The following is a 27,700-nucleotide window of genomic DNA, read 5'->3' on the forward strand; positions in this document are numbered from 1 at the left end:
TGCCTTTCTTGTGTTTATCTCCAACAGTTTCTCCTCCACTTTACTCTGAGTTATTACAAGATTCTCTAGCTTACTGCTAGAGTTGCATACACCTCTGGCTTTCCCCTCGCTAAATAACTCCTCATGTGTGAATGCCGATGCAAAATATTCATTTAGTTTGTTAGCTACCTGAGCAGGATCATCAACAGTTGACCCATCGATATCAAGTGGACCAATCTGATTCATCCCCTTCCTTCTAGAGTTTACATAAGTAAAGAACTCTTTGTTGTTTTTCTTTGCATCCCTTGCCAAAGATTTCTCGTACTCTGCCTCCGCCTGCCTAACCTCCTTTGTAACTTGGTTACAGATCAACCTGTATCTATCATAGGCTTCTGTGTCATGTTTTAATTTGTATGTATCCCATGCATGTTTCTTCTCTGCCATATGCCTCATCAGTTCATCTGACATCCATTTAGGCCTAAACCTTGAACAATATTTCTTAGTTGGTATGTAAAGCCTAGTAGCTTCCAAGATAAGTTCTTTGAATGCTTCACATTTTGCATTTGCTGTTGGTAACATCATCAGTAGGTCCCACTGTATAGAATTTAAATACTGTCTCAGTCTATCGTAGTCGCCTTTACGAAAGCAATAACCCTTCCCTTTTCCCCTAATGGTAGTTACCTCTTTGAGTAAATCCCACTTCAGCACACTGTGATCACTGTCACCTAGTAGTTCATTTATCTGCAGATTCTTAATGCATGAAGAATCACTGCTGATAATCAAATCAAGAGTATTCCTCCCTCTAGTTGCCTCCCGAACATGCTGATGTAGAAAACAATCATCCAATAAATCCACAAAAGCCTTGCTAGTGTGTGAGTGATCAGCCCCCAATCATTGTGTACTCGTCCAATTTTTTTTTCCCGGGAGCTGCTAACTGCTTAGAAAATACAACCACGTGGAGGTGGCCATTCCTTCTTCCCTAGTTGAAGAACAAATGGGGTTAGTCTTTGGTGCTTCTGTCACATGACTCAGTTCCCATTGGCTGACAGTGGTTATGTGGGGGAGACAGGACGGCGACTAAAAGACCGTCTGGGGGAGCACATGCGAGCTATACAGACCGCAGAGTTCAATAAGTCCGCCCTTGCCGAGCATTATTGGGAGAAACATCATCAGGTCTCCCCGGTGAATGCTGTCATCCTTGACCGGGCGCATAGGTTCTGGGACCGTAAGTGGCTAGAGAGTTTGTGGATAGGCTCGTCTGAGAATAATAGTTTGAATAGGGACAGGGGTGTTCGATTTCACCCCTTACTAGAGGCTGTGGTCCTGGCAAAAGACGAGCGTTTTATTTTTCGACGCTCAGGAGCCACTTCCGGTTCTGGATCGTATGGAAGGAATATTGAGCATGCGCCTGGTCAACCACGTGTGCTGTGAGCCTGTTACTTAAGGATGTGTTGCTTGAACATCATTGTTGTTGAGAAAGGAGGCGCAAGCCTCCGAAAGCTTCAGTGTTTTACAGTGTTTTATCGCTTTTATCTGTATTTTAAATGTTTTATCTATCTATATTTCATTGTATTATTGTATATTAAAATTTAATCGTATATTTATTTTTATTTTTGTAAATTAGTCTTGCATATATTATTTTACAGTGTAGTATCGTTTGGTACATTTTAGTTTTTAGTATTAAACCATTATTATTAAACGGTTGGTGTATTTGTTCTAAATTTTGGATATGTACTCTCCCAACCTTAGAGGCCTTTTTGAAGGTACTGCCAATGTCTGGCCATTATTTTAAATTATTACTTATTTGATCTTATTTAACTCCATAATTCTACATCTGGTCACTTGAACTAATGAACACTATTGTTTTCGGTTTCCATTTAATGAATTCAACTCCTTTTGATTTTGGTTTTAATTTTTATTTAATTCTTTTCCTTTATTTATTTATTATTTTATATCTGCCATCCTATGAAACAGTGTTTTACAGTGTTTTATCGCTTTTATCTGTATTTTAAATGTTTTATCTATCTATATTTCATTGTATTATTGTATATTAAAATTTAATCGTATATTTATTTTTATTTTTGTAAATTAGTCTTGCATATATTATTTTACAGTGTAGTATCGTTTGGTACATTTTAGTTTTTAGTATTAAACCATTATTATTAAACGGTTGGTGTATTTGTTCTAAATTTTGGATATGTACTCTCCCAACCTTAGAGGCCTTTTTGAAGGTATTGACAGTTCCTAGGTTGAAGTAGCGTTTGATAAGTTATTTTAGTAATCAAACTGAACCCAATCTAATGATGATATCACGATATGGAATTAATAGTTGATTTTTTATTAATATTGTATTATTGGCATCTATTAATAATGATTTTTGATCTTTAATCGGGTGCTAATTAGTGCTAGTTTGTACTGACGTCGTATTACAGTGACGTGTCTTCTAACAGAATACTGAATTAATTATGGTAGATTATGACGCCCCCTTCTGAAAGTAATTCCAACTAATAAATACCAGAACTAAATCTTTAGCCTAAAATAACTTATCTGGAAAACGACACTAACATTGGTAGACTGCGCTACCTTATCGGATTTCATCCAAACCAGCACAAACATAAAGTATGAGTTCTGGAGAAGAGTCCAGCTCCTCAGTTCCAGAGGATATTCCTCAGGATGCGGGGGATGAGGCTGAGGCTTCAGTCCCCCTCGTCCCTAGGGCGCCAGTAAGAACTGCTTCCAGGAAGAAGAAAAAGAAAAGTAAAAAGAAATCCAAGTACCGGGAGCCTCGCCCCCCCCCCCTCTGATTCCATTTGATGACAACAGTAAGTCTCCTTGTGCCGAGCCCCAGATTCCGACCCAGACCCGCTGGTGTCATCAAAATTAGAATTTAGCATGTCGACACCAGTTGCCAATTCAACCACTAAAAATCCAGCTTCAGATTCTTCACATCCACTTGCTTCCCCACCACTTCTGAAACTGGCCACTAAGGCTTCTTCTGTATCTAGCAGCCTTCCAACTTGCTGCAGTTCAACCGATATTGCCAACCCCAAAAGCAGCTTCCGCATTACTCTTAGCAAGCGATGCTACCCCAGTTCCTGCAGTAACTAGCAATACAGCCTCTACTGCCCAACCAAGCTGCAGCCACTCCTGCTACTCTACCTACTCTGCTGCTGCGCTACTCTGCTGCTGCTCTGGCACAATCAGCCCTTGATCAAACTATAGCGGCTGGAATTCAAACCTCCAGCAAGCTGACAATTCCATCTACATTAGTCCCAACTCTGACTGTCAACACTGATAATACTTCATCTCTATCCCTGCATCAGGTAGTAGCAATGCTACACAAAAAACTGGTTGCGTTCCTTAACCAAGACTCCAATAGAATTACAAAATCAGCTAGCAATACGGTACAAGGACTTTGGATTAATGGGGAGACTATCTCCACAGCTCTCCTAATAGACAATGAGAAACTAAAAGCAGTTAATGCTGAACTCAAGTCCAAAATCCAGCTATTAGAAAAAGTGGTTGATACAGTCTCCAAGTTCTCACCAAATCTCTCAGAGAGTTCTGAACAAGACGTGAGCCATTCTTTGGAAATTCCACTGGCACGCACCTATGCTGCTGCAGTGAAAACACAGCCCTCCGGAACCAGCCTAGAACCAACCTCCAACCTACGGATAAATAGATCAGAAATGTAGAGCCCGCAACATGCCCTACTACTGAGAGCAATTGAAGATTCTGAGTTGAAAACAACTCAGAATCGCGGTAAAGGACCTTGTTCAAAACACTGAAGAATGAGTTTAAATCGATCAAAGTCAAGTCACTGCGCCCTATAAGAAACAGAGGAGTTATTATTGAAACTGCCTCAAAACAGGACCTGGAAAACATCTCTACAGCGAATTCATTTCAAACTGCTGGGGTTACAGCTGGTCCTCCAAAGATGAGTAACCCATCAGTGATCATCTATACTATCCCCAATTCAATGACCAACGACGAGTTGGCAGAAGACATGTACCACAAAAACCTGGTGGACTATGGAGTCACCTTGGATGAAATAAAGAAAGGAGTAACATTCAGATTCTCCACAAGTGCGAAAGGCAGCTCTACTGCCCACAGAGTCATAACACTAGACCCCTATCTTTACAAAAAAGTTATATCACTCAATAGAATTTTTCTGGGCTGCAGTTCCCACACGTTCAGGCCGTTCACTGTGGTAACCAAGTGCTTCCTTTGCCTGGGCTATGGGCACACTTCTGTCCACTGCACCCACACTTCTCCAACGTCCGGACACGTTCATGCTGAATGTCCGTACCGAGACGAACTTCCAAGCTGCATCAACTGCAAACGGAGAAAGAAAGACCATCAACACTCAGTTAGAGAGGTAAATTGCCCAGAGTATCAACGAGCTCTAGAAACGGCACGGCAAAGGACCACTAATGGATAAGAACCTAATTTCTCAACAACAGCTCACCAGACCTGCCCCGGCAGCATCATCCTCAGCAGCCAGTAATAGCCAGAACTCCAGCCAAATTAAATTACGCATCATGCAGATAAACGCTCATCGTTCCCGCACAGTTGCAGATGAAATAAGACAGGCAGCTGAGACTCACCAAATCGACATAATTGCAATACAGGAGCCATACACCATCAAAGTCCCAGCAGAAAACACACACAAGATAGTGGGCTATTCAATGCAGACAAGACTTATACAGCCGGCTAGCACTGGCCCTAAGACCTGCATAGTTGTACTCAACAAGCAAATTGATGTCCTTATAATTCACGGGCTCTGCACAAAGTTTGCTACTTGCATCCAGGTTAGGTTCTTTTCAATCACACTATATATAATCTCCCTCTACTGTCCGCCTTCCAGGGACATAGATGACTTCCTAAGATATAATGAGTTTGCCATTGACCTTCTTAACTCTAACAGTATACTTATAACAGCAGACGTTAATGCCAAATCCCCATTATGGTTCTCAACTTCCTTGAATGCACGTGGGCGACTTCTAGAGGAATTAATTCTGAACAGAAATTTAACCATCCATAACCTACCCAACAATCTTCCACCATATTGTAGCACCACTGGACAATTTAATATTGATGTCACACTAACCACAAATGACCTACGGACATGCGTCCGGGATTGGGTCACAATACCGGACTGGACGATAAGTGACCATCGGGTCATCTATTTTCACATTGGGACCAGGCTCCTGCCAACAACTACTAAGGAAAGAGTGACAGAATTAGTAAGGTTTCCCCTAAGAACAGTCGACTGGGATGCCTTCGACTTCTCCATCAATATAGACTTTCCAACACATGACCCCCTCCAATATGAAGGAGCAACACCAGAAGAATACAGTGAAGTAATACAAACAGCAATTACCAGAGCCTCGTATAGAGCAACAAGGAAGAAAGTCCCATGCAACAGACCTTATGCATGGTGGAACACGGAACTTATGACACTAAGGGGGGAAGTCCACCGAGCACGAAAGCAGTATCAGAACCGACGAAACTGGCCAACAGCAGACGTCGAAAGGCTACACAGGGAATACTTGAATAAAAAGAATACATACACCAAGGCAATAGCAACTAGAAAGCGAGAAACCTGGGCTACATTCGTCCTAGAATCTGGAAATTCAAACCCCTGGGGGTTACTCTATAAAATCACACGTGGAAAAACCTTCACAACAGATATCTCTGGCACTGTCCTGGCTGATCAAAATGAAACCACCAACTGGACTGACTCTGTCAGTGCCATCATAAATAAGCTCTTCCCGGACGACAACCCTCAGAATGACTTGCCAGAACACAAAAGTATCCGGAAGAAGAATGCCGAATATATAACACAGACCCAAGCTGAACCCTTCACCAGTCTGGAATTGAATCAGGTCCTCAAAAAAGTAAATACCAAAAAGTGCCCGGGACTGGATTTAATTGAATATGCCTTCATCATTAGATTTCACAAATTAAAGCCAGAACATCTTCTATTATTGTACAATAAATGCCTCCAAAAATCAAAGTTCCCCCAGCCCTGGAAGGTTGCACTTCTCCGCCTAATACCAAAACCAAATAAACCCATAACGAACCCTCGTTCGTACAGACCAATTGCCCTGCTGGCAAACCTGGACAAGACCTTGGAAAGACTAATGGCCATCCGAATCACGAATCTCTTTCTCTCCAAAGGTATGATTTCACCAGCCCAATATGGATTCACCCAGGGCAGATCATGTGAAGATGCCCTCTCTGATTTGATCCTGCATCTTCATATTTGGAAACTTCGCAATCCAAATATGAACTCGCTCTGTTTATTGACTTCGAGGGGGCCTTCGATAATGTATGGTGGGAAAGTGCACTGGAACGTCTTCGCACAGCAGAATGTCCAAACAATCTTTACTGGCTGTTCAGAAGCTACTTCTCACAACGTACAATAGTAGATAAGTCAAAATATCGCCAAGTCCTTAAACCCATCCACCGTGGGTGTCCCCAGGGCTTGGGGCCCTTGGTGTGGAATATTGTGCTCCAGAGCTGGCTCAGTAACAGTTTTGAAAAAACGAAAATCATAGCATTCGCCGACGACCTCACCATCGTGGTCGCTGGTCATCCCAGAGCAGCCCTCGAATCCACAGCACAGCGAGTACTCAACCATCTCTCTACCTGGACAACAATCAACAAATTGCAAATTAACCCTGCCAAAACTAAGATGATGGTGTTTAAAAACCGACTCGACTTACGAAGGCCTCCCCAAGTCAAAATCAATGGAACCCAGCTAACCTTGATAGAACAGACAAAAGTCCTGGGAGTAGTAATAGACAACCGCCTGTCTTTCTTCCCCCATCTACAGCATCTGAGTTCCAAGACCAAAAAGTTCTCCGCCACAATTATACGGATCTCAAGAAGTGAGTGGGGACTATCAAAACGAACCCTTCTTCTTTATTATAAAGCTGTCTTTCTCCCAGTAGTAACCTATGCTGCCGGGGTCTGGTTTCACAGAGTTCCCATCATTAAGATGAAAAGCTAAACTCTATACAAAGAGCTATGTTACTGGCGACCCATCGAATCTGCCATACAGTCTCTACAGCAGCTTTCCAAGTTATAGCAGGCACCTTCCCTTTCGACCTTTACACAATCTACAAGGGGCTCTGCTATCGAATTAAAAAAGGTATTCCGGCAACGATCCTGGATATAGAACTCTCACTAACTACTGATATAAAGCAGGAGAAATCTCGATGTCTCAATAAACTTCAATATATGGCAGACCAGATGGGATTCTTCTACTGTAGGGGTTGTAACTCGGAGTTTTCTTCCGGAGGTAACATTTGCAACCACTAAAAATAACGCCCGCTGGTTCTCCCTCAGCATCGAATCTTCCTTTCTCATTACCGGACACGGCTCTCTAAATGAGAAACTGCATACACTGGGACTCATCCACACTCCCTACTGCTTTTGTGGACAAAGTGAATGTTGGAAACAGTTGCTTCTGGAGTGTGTACATTACAATGACATCAGAAACCGTCTCCAGAATAAGATCCAGGACTTCCCACCAGCAAATCTGCATCAACTGATATGTACCCAGAACAACCTCGAAGCCTTCCAGACCTTTGCAGCTGAGGTATTTGCCTGGAGGAGGACACTGATCGCCAATCACTGACGTGGAAATGCCGATCATTAATAATTCCACTGCCAATTGAAAGTCACTCCTTCTACTGACTGTTCTTTTTTTTTTTTTTTCCTCTAACCGGCGTTCCGCACTGTTTCCGGGTCCTGCCCTGGAACTAGGAGCAGCCTTGGCTCACCTTTTCTTCTTTCTCACTCTGTGCAGGATAGATAACCACTCTCCCATTTTTTTTTTTTTTTTTTCTTACTCTCTTTCTCTCTGCTGGCACCCAGACTTACATCTTCCTCTTCACTGTGGGATTAAAATTATTTATTCATTCTGTGATTATTATTATTACTATTATTATTATTTTATTTTTTTTTTTACTCTCGCTCTGTTCTGACACCTGGGATTTGGGCTGTCATTGGTGCCAGACAGCTCTCTCTTTCTTTTTTTTTTTTATCACAGGGAATTTATTTATTTATTTTATTTTATTAATATTATTTATTTATTATTTTTATTTTTTATTTTTATTTATTTAATATATTTTCTTTTTCACCACAGGGAATTATTATAATTAATTATTTTATTTTATTTTATTTATTATTATTTTTTTTTTTCTTGCACCACGGGAAATATATTTTGCTTCTAGTTTATTTACTTTTTATTTATTATTTTTTATTATTATTTTTTTTTTATTTTATTATTATTTTTTTTCCCTCTCTGGAGTGGGCCCCCAGAGAAATCTGGCCCACCTTTTGGCAACATCAGGTGGTTCAGAGTCTCGTATCGAGACAGTACGTGTTCCATTGGGACTGGCCCACCTTCCCGTGGTGTGGACGAGTACCCAGAATCATCTGTCCAGGTGACTGATGCTTCTGGGTAGCCAAGAGGCCAGAACAGAACAACAGAACACACACATAATACACACAAACATACGTCACACACATCTGGCCCGTTTGTAGTGATACTGTCTTCACAGAGATACGAGGCGGAGATGAACTCACGTTCTAGGAGCCGCCCTTTAAAAAAACACATGTCCACATGTTTCCTCCCCTCCTCGTCTGCACGGGTAGCACAGTGGTATCGTCACCGTCCTCCCCACACCGGGTGGAAAAGGCCTGGGTTCGAATCCCGTCGATGACGCAAGGAACTTTAATGGGCTTTTTTCACTCCGTGGCTGAGTTAGTCGGCCTCAGGCGTAGATAGCAAGGTTTTTCTCCCCAGTAACTGGGGTTTTTTCGTCCAGCAAAACAGCCAAATCTACCATAGAACACACGCAATTTACAGACACGAATACGGGCTAATGTATTTAATTACGGGAAACCCGAAAATAATAATTTGATTTTTTTTTATTTCCTCCCCTCCTCGTCACCCCCACTTTCCTTTCTGGTGGGACATGGGTATTCCCCACTGAAACCTGGAATCTTCTTAACTGTTGACTCCGATATTTCTGTCTCCGATATAGAGTCCCTCCCTCACTCTATCTGCTGCAAGAGAATACCCCACTCTTTCCAAACCTAATAACATTCATCTAAATTACATTCGCCGATTAATAATCCGGCCTTTCAAATCCTAACGCTGTCCCCGCTACGCGATTATTTCCCCCTTTTTTTTTTTTTTTTTTTTTTTAGGGTCTTAGCCGCCGAAATCTCAAGAAATTTAGCGGCAGGACCTGCCAGGGTAAATCTTAGTCTAGTGGTGTTTCCTGGTCTGCCTCCACGTGGCGAAAGTGGAGCAATGATGGGCCTCAGCAGGGGTCCAGCGGCTAAACGACAAGAAGAACAACGGTACATGACACTACACAAATACAATATCCGCACACTTTTAAATCTCTGGCATTTCCAGTGAACTGGTACACCCACAATGAAAACAACGCGGAGATGGGAGAAACCCCTGGTTCCGTTTGACCCTAAACACACTTTACACTTTTTACACATGAGGGGGCATACATATTAATTGAGGATGTGTAGATGTGCAGAAATTTGAGTTCAGCCAGCAGGTGGTTGATTATTTGAATAAACTTCCATCTGTTGTTATTGTGGAAGTAGTAGTAGTAGTAGAGGCTTATGTAGCATCATCCAAAAAAAAAAAGAGAAAAAAAGCCATTTCACACATCCATTTCCTCCAAACGTTTGTCCAGTTCCTCCTTGAATTTATTTAAGCCATCAACTTCTCTAACGACAGATGCAAATTTCTTTCAGCAATCAACTACCCGCTGGTAAATGGAAATTTCTGCAGATCTATTCTACAACTGTCTTTCCTGAATTTGAATTTATGTCCCCTTAGGTTAGTAATCTGAGCAAGAGTAAGAATCCCATCAGAATTGAGCCTGCTCAATTCGCAGAACTTAAGCCTTTCTTGGTAAGATGATCCTTTCGTTTCCCTCACCAATCTTGTTGCCCTTCTCTGTACTCGCTCGAGCAACTGTACATCCTTCCTCAGGGGCTCACATCTGGCGAGTATGGCCATGGCACACCCAGGGTCCTGAGCTGGATATCATCATTCTTCTCTTTCTTGGTGAGTCCCTTTCTCTCTCTCTCTCTCTCTCTCTCTCTCTCTCTCTCTCTCTCTCTCTCTCTCTCTCTCTCTCTCTCTCTCTCTCTCTCAGGGTGGCTCAGGAATTTTTTTTTTTTTTTTTTTTTGGCTGGTGCATTATAAGCCTCAGGCTTCCTTGCACCATATAGCTAATAATAATAAAAAAATAAAATAATAAAAATAAACTGAGGCCTTCAGATCTCTACGCAGTACTCAAGGCGTGGCCTGACCATTGCTTTATACAAAAGGATAATGACCTTTTCCCTACTAGCAAAATTCCAGTATATGATTGACAATACCCCATGACCTGCTGTGGCAGATAGGTAGTTTTCAAACTACCTATTTTCCACATTCTGCCATATTCTGGACAAATAGTTTTCAAACTACCAATCTGGACAAATTTTTGGGACGGTCTGACCTGTAGGTTTTTTTTTTTTTTTTTTTCTGGTTCCCCAACTTGCTTTTTTTGTATTATTTGCCCCTACTAATACTAATACTAATACTCGCAAGCGCCTTACATTTCTCTGTCCAGGGTCTCTCGAAATAGTATGAAGGAAATATGTATTTACTTTTTTTCGTTCATAATTATAGGTATGGGGAGCAATTATACATGTATTTGCTCCCCATACCTATAAGTATGAACTAAAAATGTAAATACATACATGCGTTTGCTCCCATTTATTTATTTCCTTCCAATATTTGCTCCCACATGCATGCTCCCTGTGAGAAAATAATGATGTGAAAAGAAATAATAGTAATTATTAAAAGAAAAAATGTATTAATTAAATATTATTACTATTTCTTATTTTGTTCACTAGATTGTACTGAAAAGGAAGATGGGTTCTTTGACGGCGTCGCGTGGTTTATGTATTCCAGGTATGCTTGATTTATTTGTAATGGTTAATAAGCAATCTAAATAAAAAAAAAAAAAAGGAGACATTTTGTCGTAAAAAGAAAAGAAAAATACGTTTTAATGAGTTTTAGACAAATACGTGTAGGGTTTACGGATCAAAAATACAATACGTTCACTTCCAGAGAAATAATAATATACAAGCAGTTCCCGCTTTACGAGTTCCCGGGTTTACGATTTTTTTTTTTTTTCTTTCCAAGTGTCAACAAAATCGAAATTATGAACATTAATTGCAAAAAATGAATGTTAAACATTCATAAATACCGCATTTCAAAAAATCTCTGCTTTACGATATAGTGTGTTCCAGAGACACCATCGTATCGTGAAAATATTGTGATGTGTACCCGATAACACGTGTTTTTTGGTAATTCGTTCCACGACCTCGGAAGTTGAAATTTTCGCTATATAACTCTCTAAAAGGTCGTTTTTATAGTGTAAATTGTTTTAGTTACCAAATCAAATCACTGAAATGCACCACACTTTTATCGTTATCATATGTTCCGTTATGAGAATAAATTTTGAACGCCTTTGTGATATTTTTCTAAAACATTTCTGGAGGTCACTACCATAAAACAATAAAAACAATTTGTACTTTCTGGTTTATTGGGCTTTTCTGTTAGTGCAAGCAATTATAAACGGGTAGTAAACTCGATCTCATTGCATTTGAGAAAATGCCAATAGCTGGAATTGTGTGTGTTTTTACGTTATTATGGTGAAACGTGTTTCCCCTTTACTGAAATCTTCAATCGGATAAAAAACAAATAAATTTTCAGAATCTTCTCTTCATTCTCCCCCCTTTTTTTAAGCTTTGTAAACTTGTTACTCCGCGCAAATCGCGTTAGTTGCAATTTGTGATATGTTCTTTGCAATTTGTCATATGTTCCGTTATGAGAATAAATTTTGAACACCTTTGTGATATTTTTCAAAAACACATTTCTGGAGGTCACTACCATAAAACAATAAAAACAATTTGCACTTTCTGGTTTATTGGGCTTTTCTGTTAGTGCAAGAAATTATAAATGGGTAGTAAACTCCCGTTTATAATTCATCTGAAATCTTCAATCGTATAAAAAACAAATAAATTTTCAGAATCTTCTCTTCATTCCTTTTTTTTTAAGCTTCGTAAACTTGTCACTCTGCGCAAATCGTGTTAGTTGCAATTTGTGTGTTCCGTTAAGAAATACTTATGCATGTCATTGAAATTTATAAAGAAAAGAGAAGATTATCTTGGAAACAAACGCCTCTTGAAGCATTTCTGAAGAAGATGACCCCTTGTGCAACTGAGTGCCAAGCAGTGTTGCCAACTCTAATAATACTTCCTGCTAGCCGCATGCTGAAAATCCGCTATTTTTAACACTTAACCGCGAACTTTTTAAATTTTCATTTGAGTTAAATCCTATTAATGGCTGCCATAATAAGACCAAAACTTTCAAATTGCATATCAAATGCAGTTTATTCTGAGGAAGAAGTCAAAAATAACAACTACTGTTTAACGGAGTAGATGAATTTATGCAGTCAATATTGATCACTTGATTTCTTGGTTGGTGAAAAATCACACTGTGCAAAATACAGCTTTTTGTAAAGTTGGCGATCATGAAATGCGGCTTACAAAAAGTAAATGTAAAACTGATCTGTTTAGATGGGGTTGTAAGAAATCTTGCCGTAAAACAAAGAGTATTAGACATAAATAATTTGTTGATGACAGTAGATTATATTTATCTCAAAATTTATTATTTCTGTACTTCTGGTCCCAAGATTGGCCTCAAGATCGCATTGCTCTTGATTTAAATATCAATAAAAACACTTATTGAAAAATGCAAAGATCTGAGGGAGATCTGCATGATATCAATAATTGATTCAGATAGTTAACTAGGGGACTAGGATGTTGTTGATAAGTTCTTGTGGTAACATTGTCCATTCCTCTGTCAGCGCCATCTTCACCTGGTGAACATTTTCTGGGGGTGTGGACGTGCCGCTAGGCATCTCCCCAGAGTGTCTCATGTGTGATCGATGGGATTTAGATCGGTGGAATGGGCAGGCCAATCCATATGAACAATGTCCTCACTTTCCAAAAGCATATCACAGCTGCAGTATGAGGTGTGCCGTTATCGTCCATAAACACAAACTCTGGGCCAATGGCACCTCGGAACAGACGCACAGGGAAGGATTACCTCAGTACAGTAGCGTGCACCGATTACAGTACCACCTTCCAGTATCTGGAGTTGTGTACGTTCATCCAAGATAACGCCTCCCCAGATGAGAACACCTGGACCGCCATATGGATCCCTTTCAGTGATGTTTGCAGGGTGATACCGTGTACCAACCTCTCGCCAGATTTGCTGACGTCCAGAATCGCTGCTGAGACTGAATCTACCCTCATCAGTAAAGAGTACCTTAAGTAAAGATTTTGTGGTTGTAACCTTTAGAAATAGTGTTGGTCCTTAAGTTTTGCACACCAATGTACGACCCAATGGTCATGTCGTTTGACCTTGAGTGTAACTACGTATTGAAATTGTTGGGGTTTCCCTCAGGGGAATCCCTGAATAATATAAAGCTGATTCTTCGCTTTATAAAAAATATATGAAATAAGATATCCTTACTATGTTTATGATGTATATCAATAAAACATTTCAATTATGAAATATTTATATTATTAATAGATTTGATAATTGAGAGCTATTAAATGCTCAATAATTCCTATATTCTATTATGTTATAAATCAACAGGGATTACCTTTATTTTAGATATAGGAAGCTTCTTTTCCATCTCTCCTAGTCCAACTCGCTAATAATTCTTGAGGATGGCGATATCTATTTTGTAAAGCAGGTGGGACATCTTCCCCACTGTCAGAACCGTAGTGTTCAGACCGTGCAGTCTCAACAATGAGCGCTCATGACTGCTGTCTACAAACACCATACTTCTGGCAGCATGGAAACCATTACTTGGATTGGCATAAAATTAGATCTTGAGGTCTAAACTGTTTAATAAATATGGACCGATTATTTCTTTCGGTTCAAATATGCAAGGGAACCGACATGAAAATCATAGCAAAACCCATGAACAAATTATACACATTCTTCAGAAATCGACCTTCAAACACCATATTCCAATCACAGCATGACCTCGTATACAGCATCCCATGCAAAAATTGCGACGCTGTCTATGTAGGATCTACCATGGGAGTGGCACAGCTTCGAGCAAAACAACACGAAGCGTCAGTGCGGGCGGGTCGTTCAAATGCATCAGAACTTTCGTTCCACGCCATAAATGAACGACATACATTCGGCTTTAATGAAACTAAAATTATAAATATTCAACACAACTACTACAAACTACTTATTGCAGAAACCTTAGAGATGAAACTACATGCAACTATTTCCAGTTGTGGTGAGGAAATTGGGGGAGGTTTGTACTTTGTACTGATATATGTTGATTTTTCCACGTTAAATGATCTTTTGTTCCTATGTTTTTATCATTTCTCGTCTTTACCGTTACCTAGTTGTATACTAAAGCTCAGGAAAATCAGTGTAGACTTTTTAGAATAGAGCAAATTTTCTGATATTGATTTCATATTATTATAGTATGTTTATTCTTAACAGGGCAAAGGTTATGCCATGCAGACAGTCAGCATGTTGGTGGAAAAGGAACTTACACCCGTCAGGGCTACATTTATGCCAGTTTAGTTGGTCATATACTGGAAAATAAAAATGAGCAAGTAATGATAATTATCCATTTTGTATTTGTATTTCTATATGCATGTATTTTTAGGAGCAAAATAATTATTAGGAAGTTATTTCTGGTAAAAATTAAGCTGAACTTATATTGAGACCCCTGAATTGTTGCCTAGAGAAGTGTAATTTTACCATTATAAGCCTAGTACCCTGTGGAATAGTTCCACATTTCCATTAACCCAGAAGCAACACAGGACCCAACACTGAACCCTGAGGGACTCCACTAATAACATTAGTCCACAATGAGCAGTGTCCATTGATTACCACTCTCTGTCTTCTCCCCTTCAACCACCCTTTTATCCATAGCAGCAATTTGCTTCCAGTGCCACACTGCTCCAATTTGTGCAGCAGTCTTCCATGTGCAACAGTATCAAAAGCCTTTCTAAGATCCAAGTATATAATATCAAAGTTATTCCCTGCATCCAGTGCTTTTGTGACTGCATCATAGTATCCAATCAAATATGCAGAAAGTTTCATTATATTTTATTTTAGAAAATTTTAAACTATTAGGCACTTCGATTGTTAGAGTTAATAAAGTTAGCAAACATGCAAAATTTCAAAGTTATGCATGTTCTCATATTTCTGCTCAGTGGCGTAGCCAGGGCAGGATCAGCAGGTACGTTGTACCCCCTGATACTGAAATCTGGTATTGTGGCGCCTTTTTAGAAATATAATACTGCAATATACATTGTACAACGTACTTAAGTATTTAGTCAATGTTTTTTAAAAATATTAACTTTTATATCTATAATTCATCGTTCTTTTCAATGAAATTACATGCATCATACATTTTCTTTAACATGCTTGCTAACATCATTTGCTTTTGTGTTTAGTGTTTTGTATAATGTTGTGATCGTTATTAAATATATTATATATCAATAATTCATTCTCGCTTCATTAATACTCATTAATAAAAATAATAATTGTAAAGTAAAAATTAAGTAGCCCGCTGTTGGTATAATTGCCATCCTTCCGGTATTTTACTTCTTTGTTCGGTAAAAGTAAAAACGAAAATATGTCCGGTATTTTTTTTTTTTTTTGAAATAACGGGTAATTTTAGTCCACAATGGCTTTTTTGACATGTAAATATTTGCCATTAAGGGGGCATTATGAACATGGAGGAATTTTTTTTTTTTTTTTGGCTCTTCACTTTTTGGGGTTGGACTAAAACAGGGAAGGGCCCCATGACCTATGTTTGCATTGGGCCAATTTTTATTATTATTATTATTATTAGCTATATGGTGCAAGAAAGCCTGCTGCACCAGCCAAAAAAAAAAAAAAAAAAATTCCCGAGTTACCCTGAGAGAAAGAGAGAGAGAGAAGTAGAAGGGAATCACCAAGAAAGAGAAGAATGATGATATCCAGCTCAGGACCCTGTGTGTGCCAAGCCAGTACTCACCAGATGTGGTAATTTGATCTACTTATGCCACTGGTTGTATGACACAATGTATGTACAATGATTGTAAGGCATCCAGCAACTGCAGCCAAGTAGCCAGCTTACGATTGAATGTTCTCAGTTGTAAGTAGCAGGCTTGGGCATAAAACGTTACATCATTCATACTAAATATTTTGGACTAAAATAAAACCAATTGGTAACAAAAATACGAGACTGAAATGATGTCACTTCTTAAATGATGGCGACTCATTTACTAATGTTAATTCAGTAGAGTAAGTAGCAGGCGTGAGCATAAAATGTTGCATCATTCATAACTTTGGTTCTAGCTGTTCGATTTTAAAAGTTTAAAAGGATTTGATTTTTGTCAAAGATGTTTTCACATAGAATAAAACATCTGACGTGTGTACAGGATACACATGTGGCTTTTTTTTTCTCTATTTTTTTGTTGTTTAGGTAACAGTATAATGAACTCAGCTAAAAAGAAGAAACTGTCCGTAAGTGAGAGAAAAAAGATAAATGCTCTTGATAAAGCTAGTCACAATATAAAGGACATGTTCAATTTACCTACATCAAAATCTAATATAATAAATGAGGAAGAGGAAGAATTCAAACAACTCAAAGAACATCGAGATGACCAAAGTACTGTGAAAAGGCATATCAAAAGTGAAATAAGAATACAGGAAGAACAAGATCAAGGGAAGCAAAACAGAATGAATGCGAAACAGAGAAAAAAGAAGACAATGACAATAAAGACGATCAAAGATCTAAAAAAACTCCATACCATGAGTGAAATAGAAATATCGATAGAAAACGATCAAAAAAATGAATTTTAGCCAGAAAAAGACAGTGATGGTATTGATACTGATGAATACATATTAGATTTTGCTGATAATACTTTCAGAGAAGATTTGGTGTGGCCTGCTGATCCATATCTTTTCAAAGATAGTAATTTGACTCCAAATTTAATAAAGAACATTTTGTATTATCCACCCTGCCAGCCGGGAATCAAAGAAGACTAATATTTTAAATTTGATGATAACTTTTAACGAAGACATTATTTTTACAATAATGACATTATGAAAAATGTGTTATGCAATCTTGGCTAATTTATTCTCCAAGAGCAAAAAGGATGTTATTGCTTTTGTTGCTGGTTATATGCTGATAAAAATAATAAACACTACAATGAAATGTGGTCACACATAAATAACAGTGGATTTACAAATTTTAGAAAAATGACAGCTAAACTAAAGCCACATGAGAAATCATAGATTCAAAAAGAAGCATTTAAAAAAACGTGATGGTCAAATTAAGGCTGAAAAATGAAAGTTCCATTATAAATTTACAACAAAAAAGAGAAATCAGATTGCAACTAATAGGTGTATAGTATGTGCCCCCTTTTAAATTGTGTGCTTTTTTGACATGTAAATATTTGCCATTAAGGGGGCATTATGAACATGGAGGAAATTCTGCAAGTGTGGAAAATGAAGGACATTTCTAAGAAGTAGTAAAATTTCTTGCTCACTATTACAATAAGGATCTCGCAAATCACTTGCAGCAGTGTAAACACAATGAAACATGTTAGCCCCCAAATCCAAAACAATTTCATTTACTTGTTCAGACAAGAAATGTTAACATAGATTAATCTCTGAAGTTAAAAATGCAAAATATGTTCTTGTTTATACCCCGGCACGACCACCAGGTCAGTGGAGTTTACAATAAATAAATCAGTACAAACGTTAATCATATTTAGCAGTCACGGGCTTGAACCCCAGTCCACTCAAAGAGCGTGTGCTACTGCACTTGCACTCCTGACCACTCGGCTATATACGATATTACAATTTAATTGTAGACTCCACAGTAGATATATCTAGATTGGACCAATTTTCCCTTACATTAAGATATATGGATCCTGCAGGTTCGGTTATGGAGCAATTTATAAAATTTGACGTTCTTCCTAGTTCAAGCTCTAAGGATTTTTAATGATTTGGTACTGAAATCGTTAAATGATTTAGGCTTAGATTTAAAAGATGGTAGAGGCAGCAGTGCGTAGCACACGCTTCTTGATTAGACCGGGGTTTCAGCCTGTGACCACCAAATACGGAGGATGCGGAAAGGTCAGGGAATGACCACCGCATATCCCCGGAGCAATATGGCCTTAGTTGCTAATGCTTTTAAAAACCAAATAACAAACAAAACAAACTGTAGAGGCCAAGGATATGATGGAGCAAAAGTTAGGTGATGGAATCAATCTTCAGAAATGGATAAAAAATATAGGGCCGATGGCTGTGTGTATTAATTGTTATGCACATAACTTAAATTTAATTGTTACTGAATCCATGCAAAGTTGTGTCGAAGCAAAAAAAAATTATGGCACAGTCTAGGCCATTTATACTTTTATAAACAGCAACCTGCCTTGTTTGAAAATACTGAAGGAGGAACAAGAGCTTTTCAAAGCATGTCTTGCTATTTAACACTGAAAAGACTCAGAAATGCGGTGGTCTAGAAGGATATGTAGGCTTGATTGCAGTAAAAGAAAACTTACAGACAATTTACGACAACGTTGTGTAAATGGAGAAATTGACATACCAGTAAGAGCGATGGCTTTGGGGCATGGAATATTATCACACACGGATACATTTGAATTTTATGTATTATTATCAATGTAGATATCAGTTTTAAACACAATGCTTTATCAGAATTTTTAGTTTCCGTCAATAAATTTAAAAGTTGCTGACGCTCTTATATCTTCCTGCCGAAAATCAATGAGTGGTCTTAGTAGTAGTAGTGGCGGCATGTGATGCAAGAAAGCATGTGTATGAGCTTATGCAGCATCAGCCAAAAAAAAAAAAAGAAAATCACACCATTCCCTCCAAATGCCTGTCCAGTTCCTCCTTAAATTTATTCAACCTATCAACTTCCACGACAGATGGAAGTTTGTTCCAGCAATTAACCACCCGCTGGCTAAAGGCAAATTTCCGCACATCTATTCTACCTCTGTCTTTTCTTAATTTGAATTTATGCCCCCTTAGGTTCGTAATCTGAGCAAGTGGAAGGATCCCATCAGAATTCAGCGTGCTCAATCCATTCAAGACCTTATATACCTCAGTCAGATCACCACACAGGTGACTAGTCTCCAGCTGCTGCAATTTGCAGAACTTAAGCCTCTCTTAGTAAGAGGATCCCTTCATTCCCTTCACCAATCTTGTTGCCCCTCTCTGTACATGCTCAAGCAAATCTACATCCTTCCTAAAATGAGGCCTCCAGACCTGTACGCAGCACTCAAGGAATGGTCTGACCATTGCCTTATACAGAGGGACAATCACCTCCTTTTCCCTGTTAGCAAAATTCATGTATATCATTGACAAAACCCCATGACCTGCCCTGGCAGCCTGTCTGCATTGCTCAGAAAACTTCATACCTGACTGCACAATTACTCCCAGGCCTTTTTCATTTTCTACCACCTTAAGTGTAGTACCACACAGTTGGTATGTTTCTCTGGAGTTACTTCTACCCATATGCAGTACTTTGCATTTGTCAAGGTTAAACTTCAGTTGCCACTTCTTCGCCCATCTGCCCAAATTATCTAGATCCTGTTGCAGTAGCACACTGCCATTACTGTCATTAACAACCCTGCCAACCTTTGTATCATCTGCAAACTTGCACATTAAGCCTGATATACCTTCATCAATATCATTGATAAATATACAAAACAACAGTGGACCCAACACCGAACCCTGTGGGACTCCACTAATAACCTTAGTCCACGAAGAGCAGCACCCATTGATTAGCACCCTCTGTCTTCTCCCACTTAACCATCCTTTTATCCATTGTAGCAACTTACCCTTAATACCATTCTGCTCCAATTTGTACGATAGTCTTTCATGCGCAACAGTGTCAAAAGCTTTTCTGAAATCCAAATAGATGATATCAGAATTATTTTTTGCATCCAGTTCCTTTGTAACCACATCATAATATCCTATCAAATTTGTCAGACAAGACTTTCCCTTAACAAACCCATGCTGTGTCTGAATTATTGCAGCAGTCTTGTCTAGATGATCCTGCAATGCATCTTTAACCAGTGACTCCATTATTTTACCCGGAACAGAAGTTAAACTAACTGGTCTGTAATTACTCGTGTCACCCTTCGATCCCCCTTTGTGAATTGGGGATAAATTTGCACATCTCCAGTCCGTGGGAACCTCCCCTGAGTCCAAGGATGCTCTCATAATTATGGCCAAATGTTTGTTTAGTTGCTTTGCCGCCTCCTTTAATATAACTGGATAGATCCCATCCGCCCCAGGTGCCTTTCTTATGTTTAACTTCAACAATTTCTCCTTCACTTTGCTCTCAGTTATTACAAAATCATTAAGTATCCTGCTACAATTTGATAACCTTCTTAGATAGGATGAAAAATTCACAAATAATTTGGGGGAATCCAAACAACTTGAGTGTTATGCAATATAACTCCTGAATTTCTGCAATTTAGAGTAAGAACAAAAAAATTTTTTTTTTGATGATAAAACTATAAAGGCAAGTTAATAAGGGATCCCATTGAAAAATTTAAGACTGAAACATATAATGTCATTCTGGATAGTAATACATAATTTTACTGATAGATTTGAAGATTTCAGGTTGTCAACAAGAATGTTTGATATTTTAAATCCCAAAAATTTCTCTGCTGAAAGACATGTTTCAGATAATGAAATAAATTGTCTATCAGTGCTTACCGATAGAAATGACATAATAAATGCTGACGATGTTCTCGCCGATAAAGTTTCACATAAATAGTTATAAAGATATGAAAAAGGCAAACTACCATTTCACTGAGCAACAAATTATTTATTCAAATAAATTTCAGAATAAATTAGAGCCAAATATTTAATATTTCAATATTCGGCGAAGGTAAAGAAAGCCAACATGAGAACGACGAGAAAAGTCGGATAACTTATGTGGAAAATTTAGTTTCCTGATATGGCACTCTAGTGCTGCTTGCTTGGTAAACAGACAATAGGTGTTATCGGTCTGGAGCAAAGTCGAGAACGATATATTGATTGACAGGTAGGCGTGGCAAGCGATGTACTGATTGGTCTGCGAACACAGCACACGATAACATCAGTTTAGTAGCACTCAGCAGCACTAACGGTAACTTGCCCTAATGAATGCTTTCCATAATGGTGAAAAAAGATCAGGTTACCCCCACTTGAATCCCATGGGAGCTTGAACCCCTCCTGGAGTGGAGGGGGGGTAACCTAACCTTCTTTCTTTAGAATCACAGTCATAGTTAGAAATACATTCATAAAAAAATAAATTTTTCTATGACTGTTTTTTTATTTTCTTGTTCTATAATATGCTCTAATGGTGAAAAAGGTTAGGTTACGAAATATAACGAAAAATAAAGAAACCTTTTCCTTTTTTCGTAACCAAACCTAAATCAACAATACTCACGAACTCCAGAAATCTGCTTTTACTAATGAGAAAAAACATAATGAAGAACATAAAAATGAACAGAACAAAACTTTTATTTAGTTTTCTTCAAAAAATGAACCAACGTTTTATTTTCCTTACAAATTTCTTCCATCTTTAAAAGATTCATCACTGCTATTACCTGTTTATCGTTCATCACAAACTATTATGCACCGTTCTTTACTCATAAATACCCAATAATTCCAACCAATGACTACACAGTCGTCTGTCACACCCACCACCAATCATTTCATCGTTTGGCATGCCTACCTGTCAATCAATATATTCTTCTCAATTTCGGCTCTAGACTGATAACACCTACCCTCTATTTACCGAGCGAGCAGCGCTAGAGTCCGGTGTCGGGAAACTAATTTTCTGTCTAAGTTATCTGATGTTTCTCAATGTTCTCATTTGGCTTTCTTTACCTTAGCCCAATATTCTTCATGCAGGACTTTCCATTTTCACTTATCATCAATATCAACATCATTAATGACCTGTCTGAGGATATGTACGTTGTCCTTAAAAGTCCTTCTATCTAATCCATTAAAGCAAAATACACAACAAATTAGAGAAAAATATTTTATATTTAAAATTTTAATTTATATAACAAACGTGCACATACTTGCCCTTAAACTTTTAATACCTAATTGTCATTGATGGAGGAATTTATCCAGTGTACCCTGTTGTGTTTTTTGATTGACTGTGAGTGAACAAAATCAGCACAGACATCTAATGCAGATAATGGACTGCCTTCGTTGCCTTCCAACGAAGTATCATCATAACCCTTCAATGAATTTCCTGATATCCTGTGTAATCACTAGTTAAAGTTCAGATGTGTCATCTTCATCACTTTCCTCGCCTTCTGATTCCTCGTCTTGGTGTTTTGATAGAATGCTTTCAACGATTGCATCCTCACAATCTTCATTTTTGTTGTAACATTCAATGTTATTGTTGATACCTTTAAATTCTTCATAGTTCCTAACTTTTTGCAGTTCTGAAATGGATTTATATTCACTTTTGGCTGTTTCTGGCATCTCCAAGCCTGAAAGCTTAAAACCGCAATGAGAAAAACAGTTCTAAATGTCTTGCTACTTATTTCTCACAAACTATCGGCAACAAACACTACTGCTTGGAGAAGGTTAACCTTTACACTCACTTCCTTGGCTGTGGAAGATGATTTCAGTAGATTTTTTTCAGTTGCTTCTAGGATGTGGTTCACTAACTTTCCATGGTACAACATCTTGAAATTTTTTATGATTACTATATCCATTGCCTTCACCAAAGGTGTTGTGTTGGCAGGCAGAAATTCCAGTTGGATGCTTTTCAAATATTCCGAACACTTGGGGTTTGCACAATTATCAAGAATCAGAACTTTTCTTGATTTCTGGTGTAATTCCACATCCCACCTCATTAACCCTTCCTTAAAAATTTTGGAAGTCATCCATGCATTCTTATTAGCATAGTACTCAACCTTTAAACTGTCCATTCTTAGCCTTTTAAAGCATCGAGGTTTGGTACTTTTCCCAGTAACCAAAAGCTTTTTATCAGTTCCTGGCACGTTTGAACAACGTAACACAGTTATGCGATCCATTGCTTTCTTTGTCTTTGAACCCAACAGTGTTACATGACTATAGCACACAGAACCATCTTGTGTGGCACGATAAAACAGGCCTGTTTCAACAGCACTCTAGATATCATCTGCACAAAATTTCTGAATTAAGATGAGTACTTTCTTGGATTTCATTCTTCTGCACTTACAACATCAGCACTATCTTTTTCGCCATGTGCTTTCTTGAATTTAATCTTGTGCCTACATTTCCATCAAGATAATCAGCCATCTGTTGCTTTAAAATCATGATCCAACTTCTTAGCTAGCTGCTCTGACTTCTTTTTCAACATTGGACCACTGATGTGCACTCCTCGCTCACTTACAATGGAGAACCATTGATTTAGGGCATCCTCAATGTCAGGATCCTTACCTTGACATTTACATTTTTGGGATGCTCCCTGTTTTTCATCACGTGTGCATTTTCTCAGTTTATCTTGCTGGTGTATCAATCGTGCAATTGTAGATTTTGGTAATGCTCCAGTTATCTCCACCAAACGAAAATGACTGATATTGTGTGGATGGCCTTTTATTTTGTCCAGTAAGGCAATTTTTTCTGCTAGTGACAAATCTTTACTTGCCATCTTGTTAAGGGTCTAAAATTTTATAAAATTAAAATAAAAAAATTATCAAAAATCACAGCACTGAAAAATCTCTACACTTCTTGATTCAGCATTGGTTCAGTATCATTGATAACACAACTGACACTAATTAGAGACTGTATGCTCTGAGAAGGCAAAGCAAGAGTGAGATGAGAGTTGATTCGTTCATGTGCAGCAACTAGAAGGGCTTTGGGCAGTGGTGTGCTGGTAAATTTTTAACAACCGGCTCGCCTTTTTTTAACAACCCCCACCCTCCACCCTCTTTGGAAACTATAATGTGGTTTCTTGTTTTGCGAGAATTACAACCACCCCAAAAGTATAAACGAATTCCATTACAGTACTGTATTAGTAAACATCCCCTTAAATTTGCATGGGCCGCTTCTTCTTAGGTAATGACTTTATGAGGTTCACAACAATCCTAGAAACGCGAAATCTTCCGAGAGATGTTGAGCATGGGAATGTCATTACACCTTAAGAAGAAGCGGCCCAGGCAAAATTAAGTGGATGTTTTGCTAGCAGAGATAATCCCTACACTACCACGTAAAGAAGGGTGCCAAAATAAGCACCACCCAGCTGAATTGTCTGTATCACCATGTTATCACCAAAATGCCACTAACCATTGTGGATTGAAGTGCATGACACTCTACAGTTTATAGCCATTGTCAGTTTAATTAACAACCAGGTGCTGCAGTCTCCTGCCCCGATTAAATGGAATGTTGTCCCAATTAAGCTAAGAAAACCCTGGCTATTTTCTCGATTATATTCTGATTTAAGATTTGTCCCAAATAAATGGCTGCCCCCGATTAACTGGTGGCCCAAATAAACAGAATCTACTGTATATTAGAATATTGCAAAATGGAAGAAATAAAATTAGATGATATAATTGCATTTATATTGGCAAATAATTTGTGGTATATAATAATTTATTAATATTATATGAAATTTTTCTGACAATCCAAGTTTCAGCAGATTGAAACTGATTAAAAATTATCTTCGAAACACAATGGGAGAAGAGAGGTTATCTTTCTTAGCTCTTTTGAGTATTTTTTTTTTTTATGAAAGCCCCAAACACGAAAGGTATCAAAACCTATAGTACTTAGTACCGTGCATGGGTTGAAGGAGAAGTATGGGGGGGAGGGGGATGCCGGAAACTTTGCTCTAGAGACTAAACATGGGTTTCACCACTTCAAGCCTCCAATAAGCAAAGTGGTGGTATTTCACCGGTTGATGAAAGTATTGAGCATGATTTATCATTAGAGTTAAATTACAATGCTATTAATTAAGAAAAACATAAAATCATAAGAAGTGCATCCAGTTGATATAGATGAACAGTGCACTGTTGAGTCAGTTTGGTGTGACATAAGCACTGCGTAGCCGAGTGGTCAGGAGCGGAAGTGCAGTAGCACACGCTCTTTGAGTAGACCAGGGGTTCAAGCCCCTGACTGTTGAATACGGTCGATCTACCAACCCATACTGAACCAGCGTGGTAGATTATGGTCCATTTCCATCAGCATGAATTGTTGAGGAGGCTTCCATCCTGCAGTGGGTTGATAATGGCTGCACTTTACCTTTTTTTAAGCACTGCGAAAGCAAAAATAAGAGTAGGAGTGTGTTATAGGCCTAATGACTCGAATGAGTACAATGAACAATTGTACAGAGAAATAGAATGGGCCAGTAAATCAGAATGTCTTATAATGGGGTATTTAAATTAACTTCCCAGATATTGACTGGGACTTGTGGGTTGGACACTCACTCACCAGTAAGACTTTTGTGGATTTATTGGATGATTGTTTTCTGCAGCAGCATGTTCGAGAGGCAACCAGAGAGGGTAATACTCTTGATCTGGTAATCAGCAGTGATCATTCGTGTATTAAGAATTTGCAGATAAAGGAACCACTAGGTGGCAGTCATCACAGTGTACTGATGTGGGATTTATTTAAAGATATAATTACCATCAGGGGTAAAGGAAAAGGTTTTTGCTTCCGTAAAAGTGACTACAGTGGTCTCAGACAGTTTTTAAATTCTGTACAGTGGGATCAACTGATGATGTTACCAACAGCAAATTCTAAGTGGGAAGCATTCAAGGAATTAATTGTGGAAGCTACTAAAAGTTTCATCCCTATTAAGAAATATTGTTCAAGGTTTAGGCCTAAATTGTTGTCAAATGAACTAATGAGACTCGTGGCAGAGAAGAAAAATGCATGGGATGCATATAAATTATCAGGCGACACAGAAGCCTATGGCAGATATAAGCTAGTCTGTAATCAGGTCACAAAAAAGGTTAGGCAAGCGAAGGCAGATTACGAGAAATCTTTGGCAAAGGATTCTAAGAAAAACAGCAAGGATTTCTTTACTTATATAAACTCTAAAAGAAAGGGGATGAATCTGATTGGTCCACTTGATATCGATGGTTCAACTGTTGATGATCCTGCTCAGATAGCAACCAAACTGACTGAGTATTTTGCGTCTCCATTCACACATGAGGAGTTATTAAGGAAGGAAAATGCCAGAAGGTTATCCAATTGTAGCAGGGTGCTTAATGATTTTGTAATAACTGAGAGCAAAGTGGAGGGGAAATTGTTGAAGTTAAACTTAAGAAAGGCACCTGTGGTGGATGGGATCTATCCAGTTATATTAAAGGAGGCAGCAAAGGAAGTAAGCAAACCCTTATCCATAATTATGAGAGCATCCTTGGATTCAGGGGAGGTCTCCACGGACTGGAGATGTGCAAATGTGTCCCCAATTCACAAAGGGGGATTGTAGGATGACATGAGTAATTACAGACCAGTTAGTTTAACTTCTGTTCCGGGTAAAATAATGGAGTCACTGGTTAAAGATGCATTGCAGGATCATCTAGACAAGACTGCAGCAATAATAAGGACACAACATAGGTTTGTTAAGGGAAAGTCTTGTCTGACAAATTTGATTGGGTATTATGATGTGGTTACAAAGGAACTGGATGCAAAAAATAATTTTGATATCATATACTTGGATTTCAGGAAAGCTTTTGACACTGTTGAGCGTGGAAGACTACTGTACAAATTGGAGCGGAATGTGTTAAGGGTAAGTTGCTACAATGGATAAAAGGTTGGTTGTGTAGGAGAAGACAGACAGTGGTAATGAATGGGTGCTGCTCTTCGTGGACTAATGTTATTAGTGGAGTCCCACAGAGTTCAGTGTTGGGTCCACTGTTGTTTTGTATATTTATCAATGATACTGATGAAGGTATATCAGACTTAGTGTCAAAGTTTGCAGATGATACAAAGGTTGGCAGGGTTGTTAATGACGGTAATGGCTGTGTGCTACTGCAACAGGATCTAGAAAATTTGGGCAGATGGGCTGAGAAGTGGCAACTGAAGTTTAACCTTGACAAATGCAAAGTACTGCATATGGGTAGAAGTAACCTTAGAGAAACGTACCAAATGTGTGTTGTACTACACTTAAGGTGGTAGAAAATGAAAAAGACTTGGGAGTAATTGTGCAGTCAGATATAAAGTTTTCTGAGCAATGCAGACATGTTGCCAGGGCAGGTCATGGGGTTTTGTCAATGATATACAGGAATTTTGCTAGCAGGGAAAAGGAGATGATTGTCCCTCTGCATAAGGTCAGGCCACGCTTTGAGTACTGCGTACATTTCTGGAGGCCTCATTTTAGGAAGGATGTAGATTTGCTTAAGTGTGTACAGAGAAGGGCAACAAGATTAGTGAAGGGAATGAAGGGATCCTCTTACCGAGAGAGTATTAAATTCTGCAAATTGCAGTGGCTGCAGACTAGGCACCTGCGAGGTGATCTGATTGAGGTGTATAAGGCCTTGAATGGGTTGAGCACGCTGAATTCTGATGGGATTTTGCCACTTATTCAGATTACGAACCTAAGGGGGC

At 38.6% G+C, this 27,700-nt stretch overlaps 1 protein-coding gene across 1 annotated transcript in view; it reads left to right on the top strand.

Annotated features, from left to right (window-relative positions):
- Positions 1–10,739: 10,739 nt before the first annotated feature.
- Positions 10,740–27,700, top strand: part of Csl4 (exosome component 1 Csl4) — a 78,642-nt gene continuing 61,681 nt past the window's right edge. Inside the window, exons 1-3 of the mRNA XM_090384910.1 lie at positions 10,740–10,761; positions 10,930–10,987; positions 14,621–14,736. Of these exons, the coding sequence (XP_090241036.1) occupies positions 10,948–10,987; positions 14,621–14,736 (156 nt within the window). The 5' untranslated portion in view covers positions 10,740–10,761; positions 10,930–10,947. The remainder of the gene's footprint in view (positions 10,762–10,929; positions 10,988–14,620; positions 14,737–27,700) is intronic.

The sequence above is a fragment of the Mastigoproctus giganteus genome, chromosome 11 (genome assembly GCF_048544385.1).
Source record: "Mastigoproctus giganteus isolate SK-2022 chromosome 11, ASM4854438v1, whole genome shotgun sequence".
Taxonomy (NCBI): domain Eukaryota; kingdom Metazoa; phylum Arthropoda; class Arachnida; order Uropygi; family Thelyphonidae; genus Mastigoproctus; species Mastigoproctus giganteus.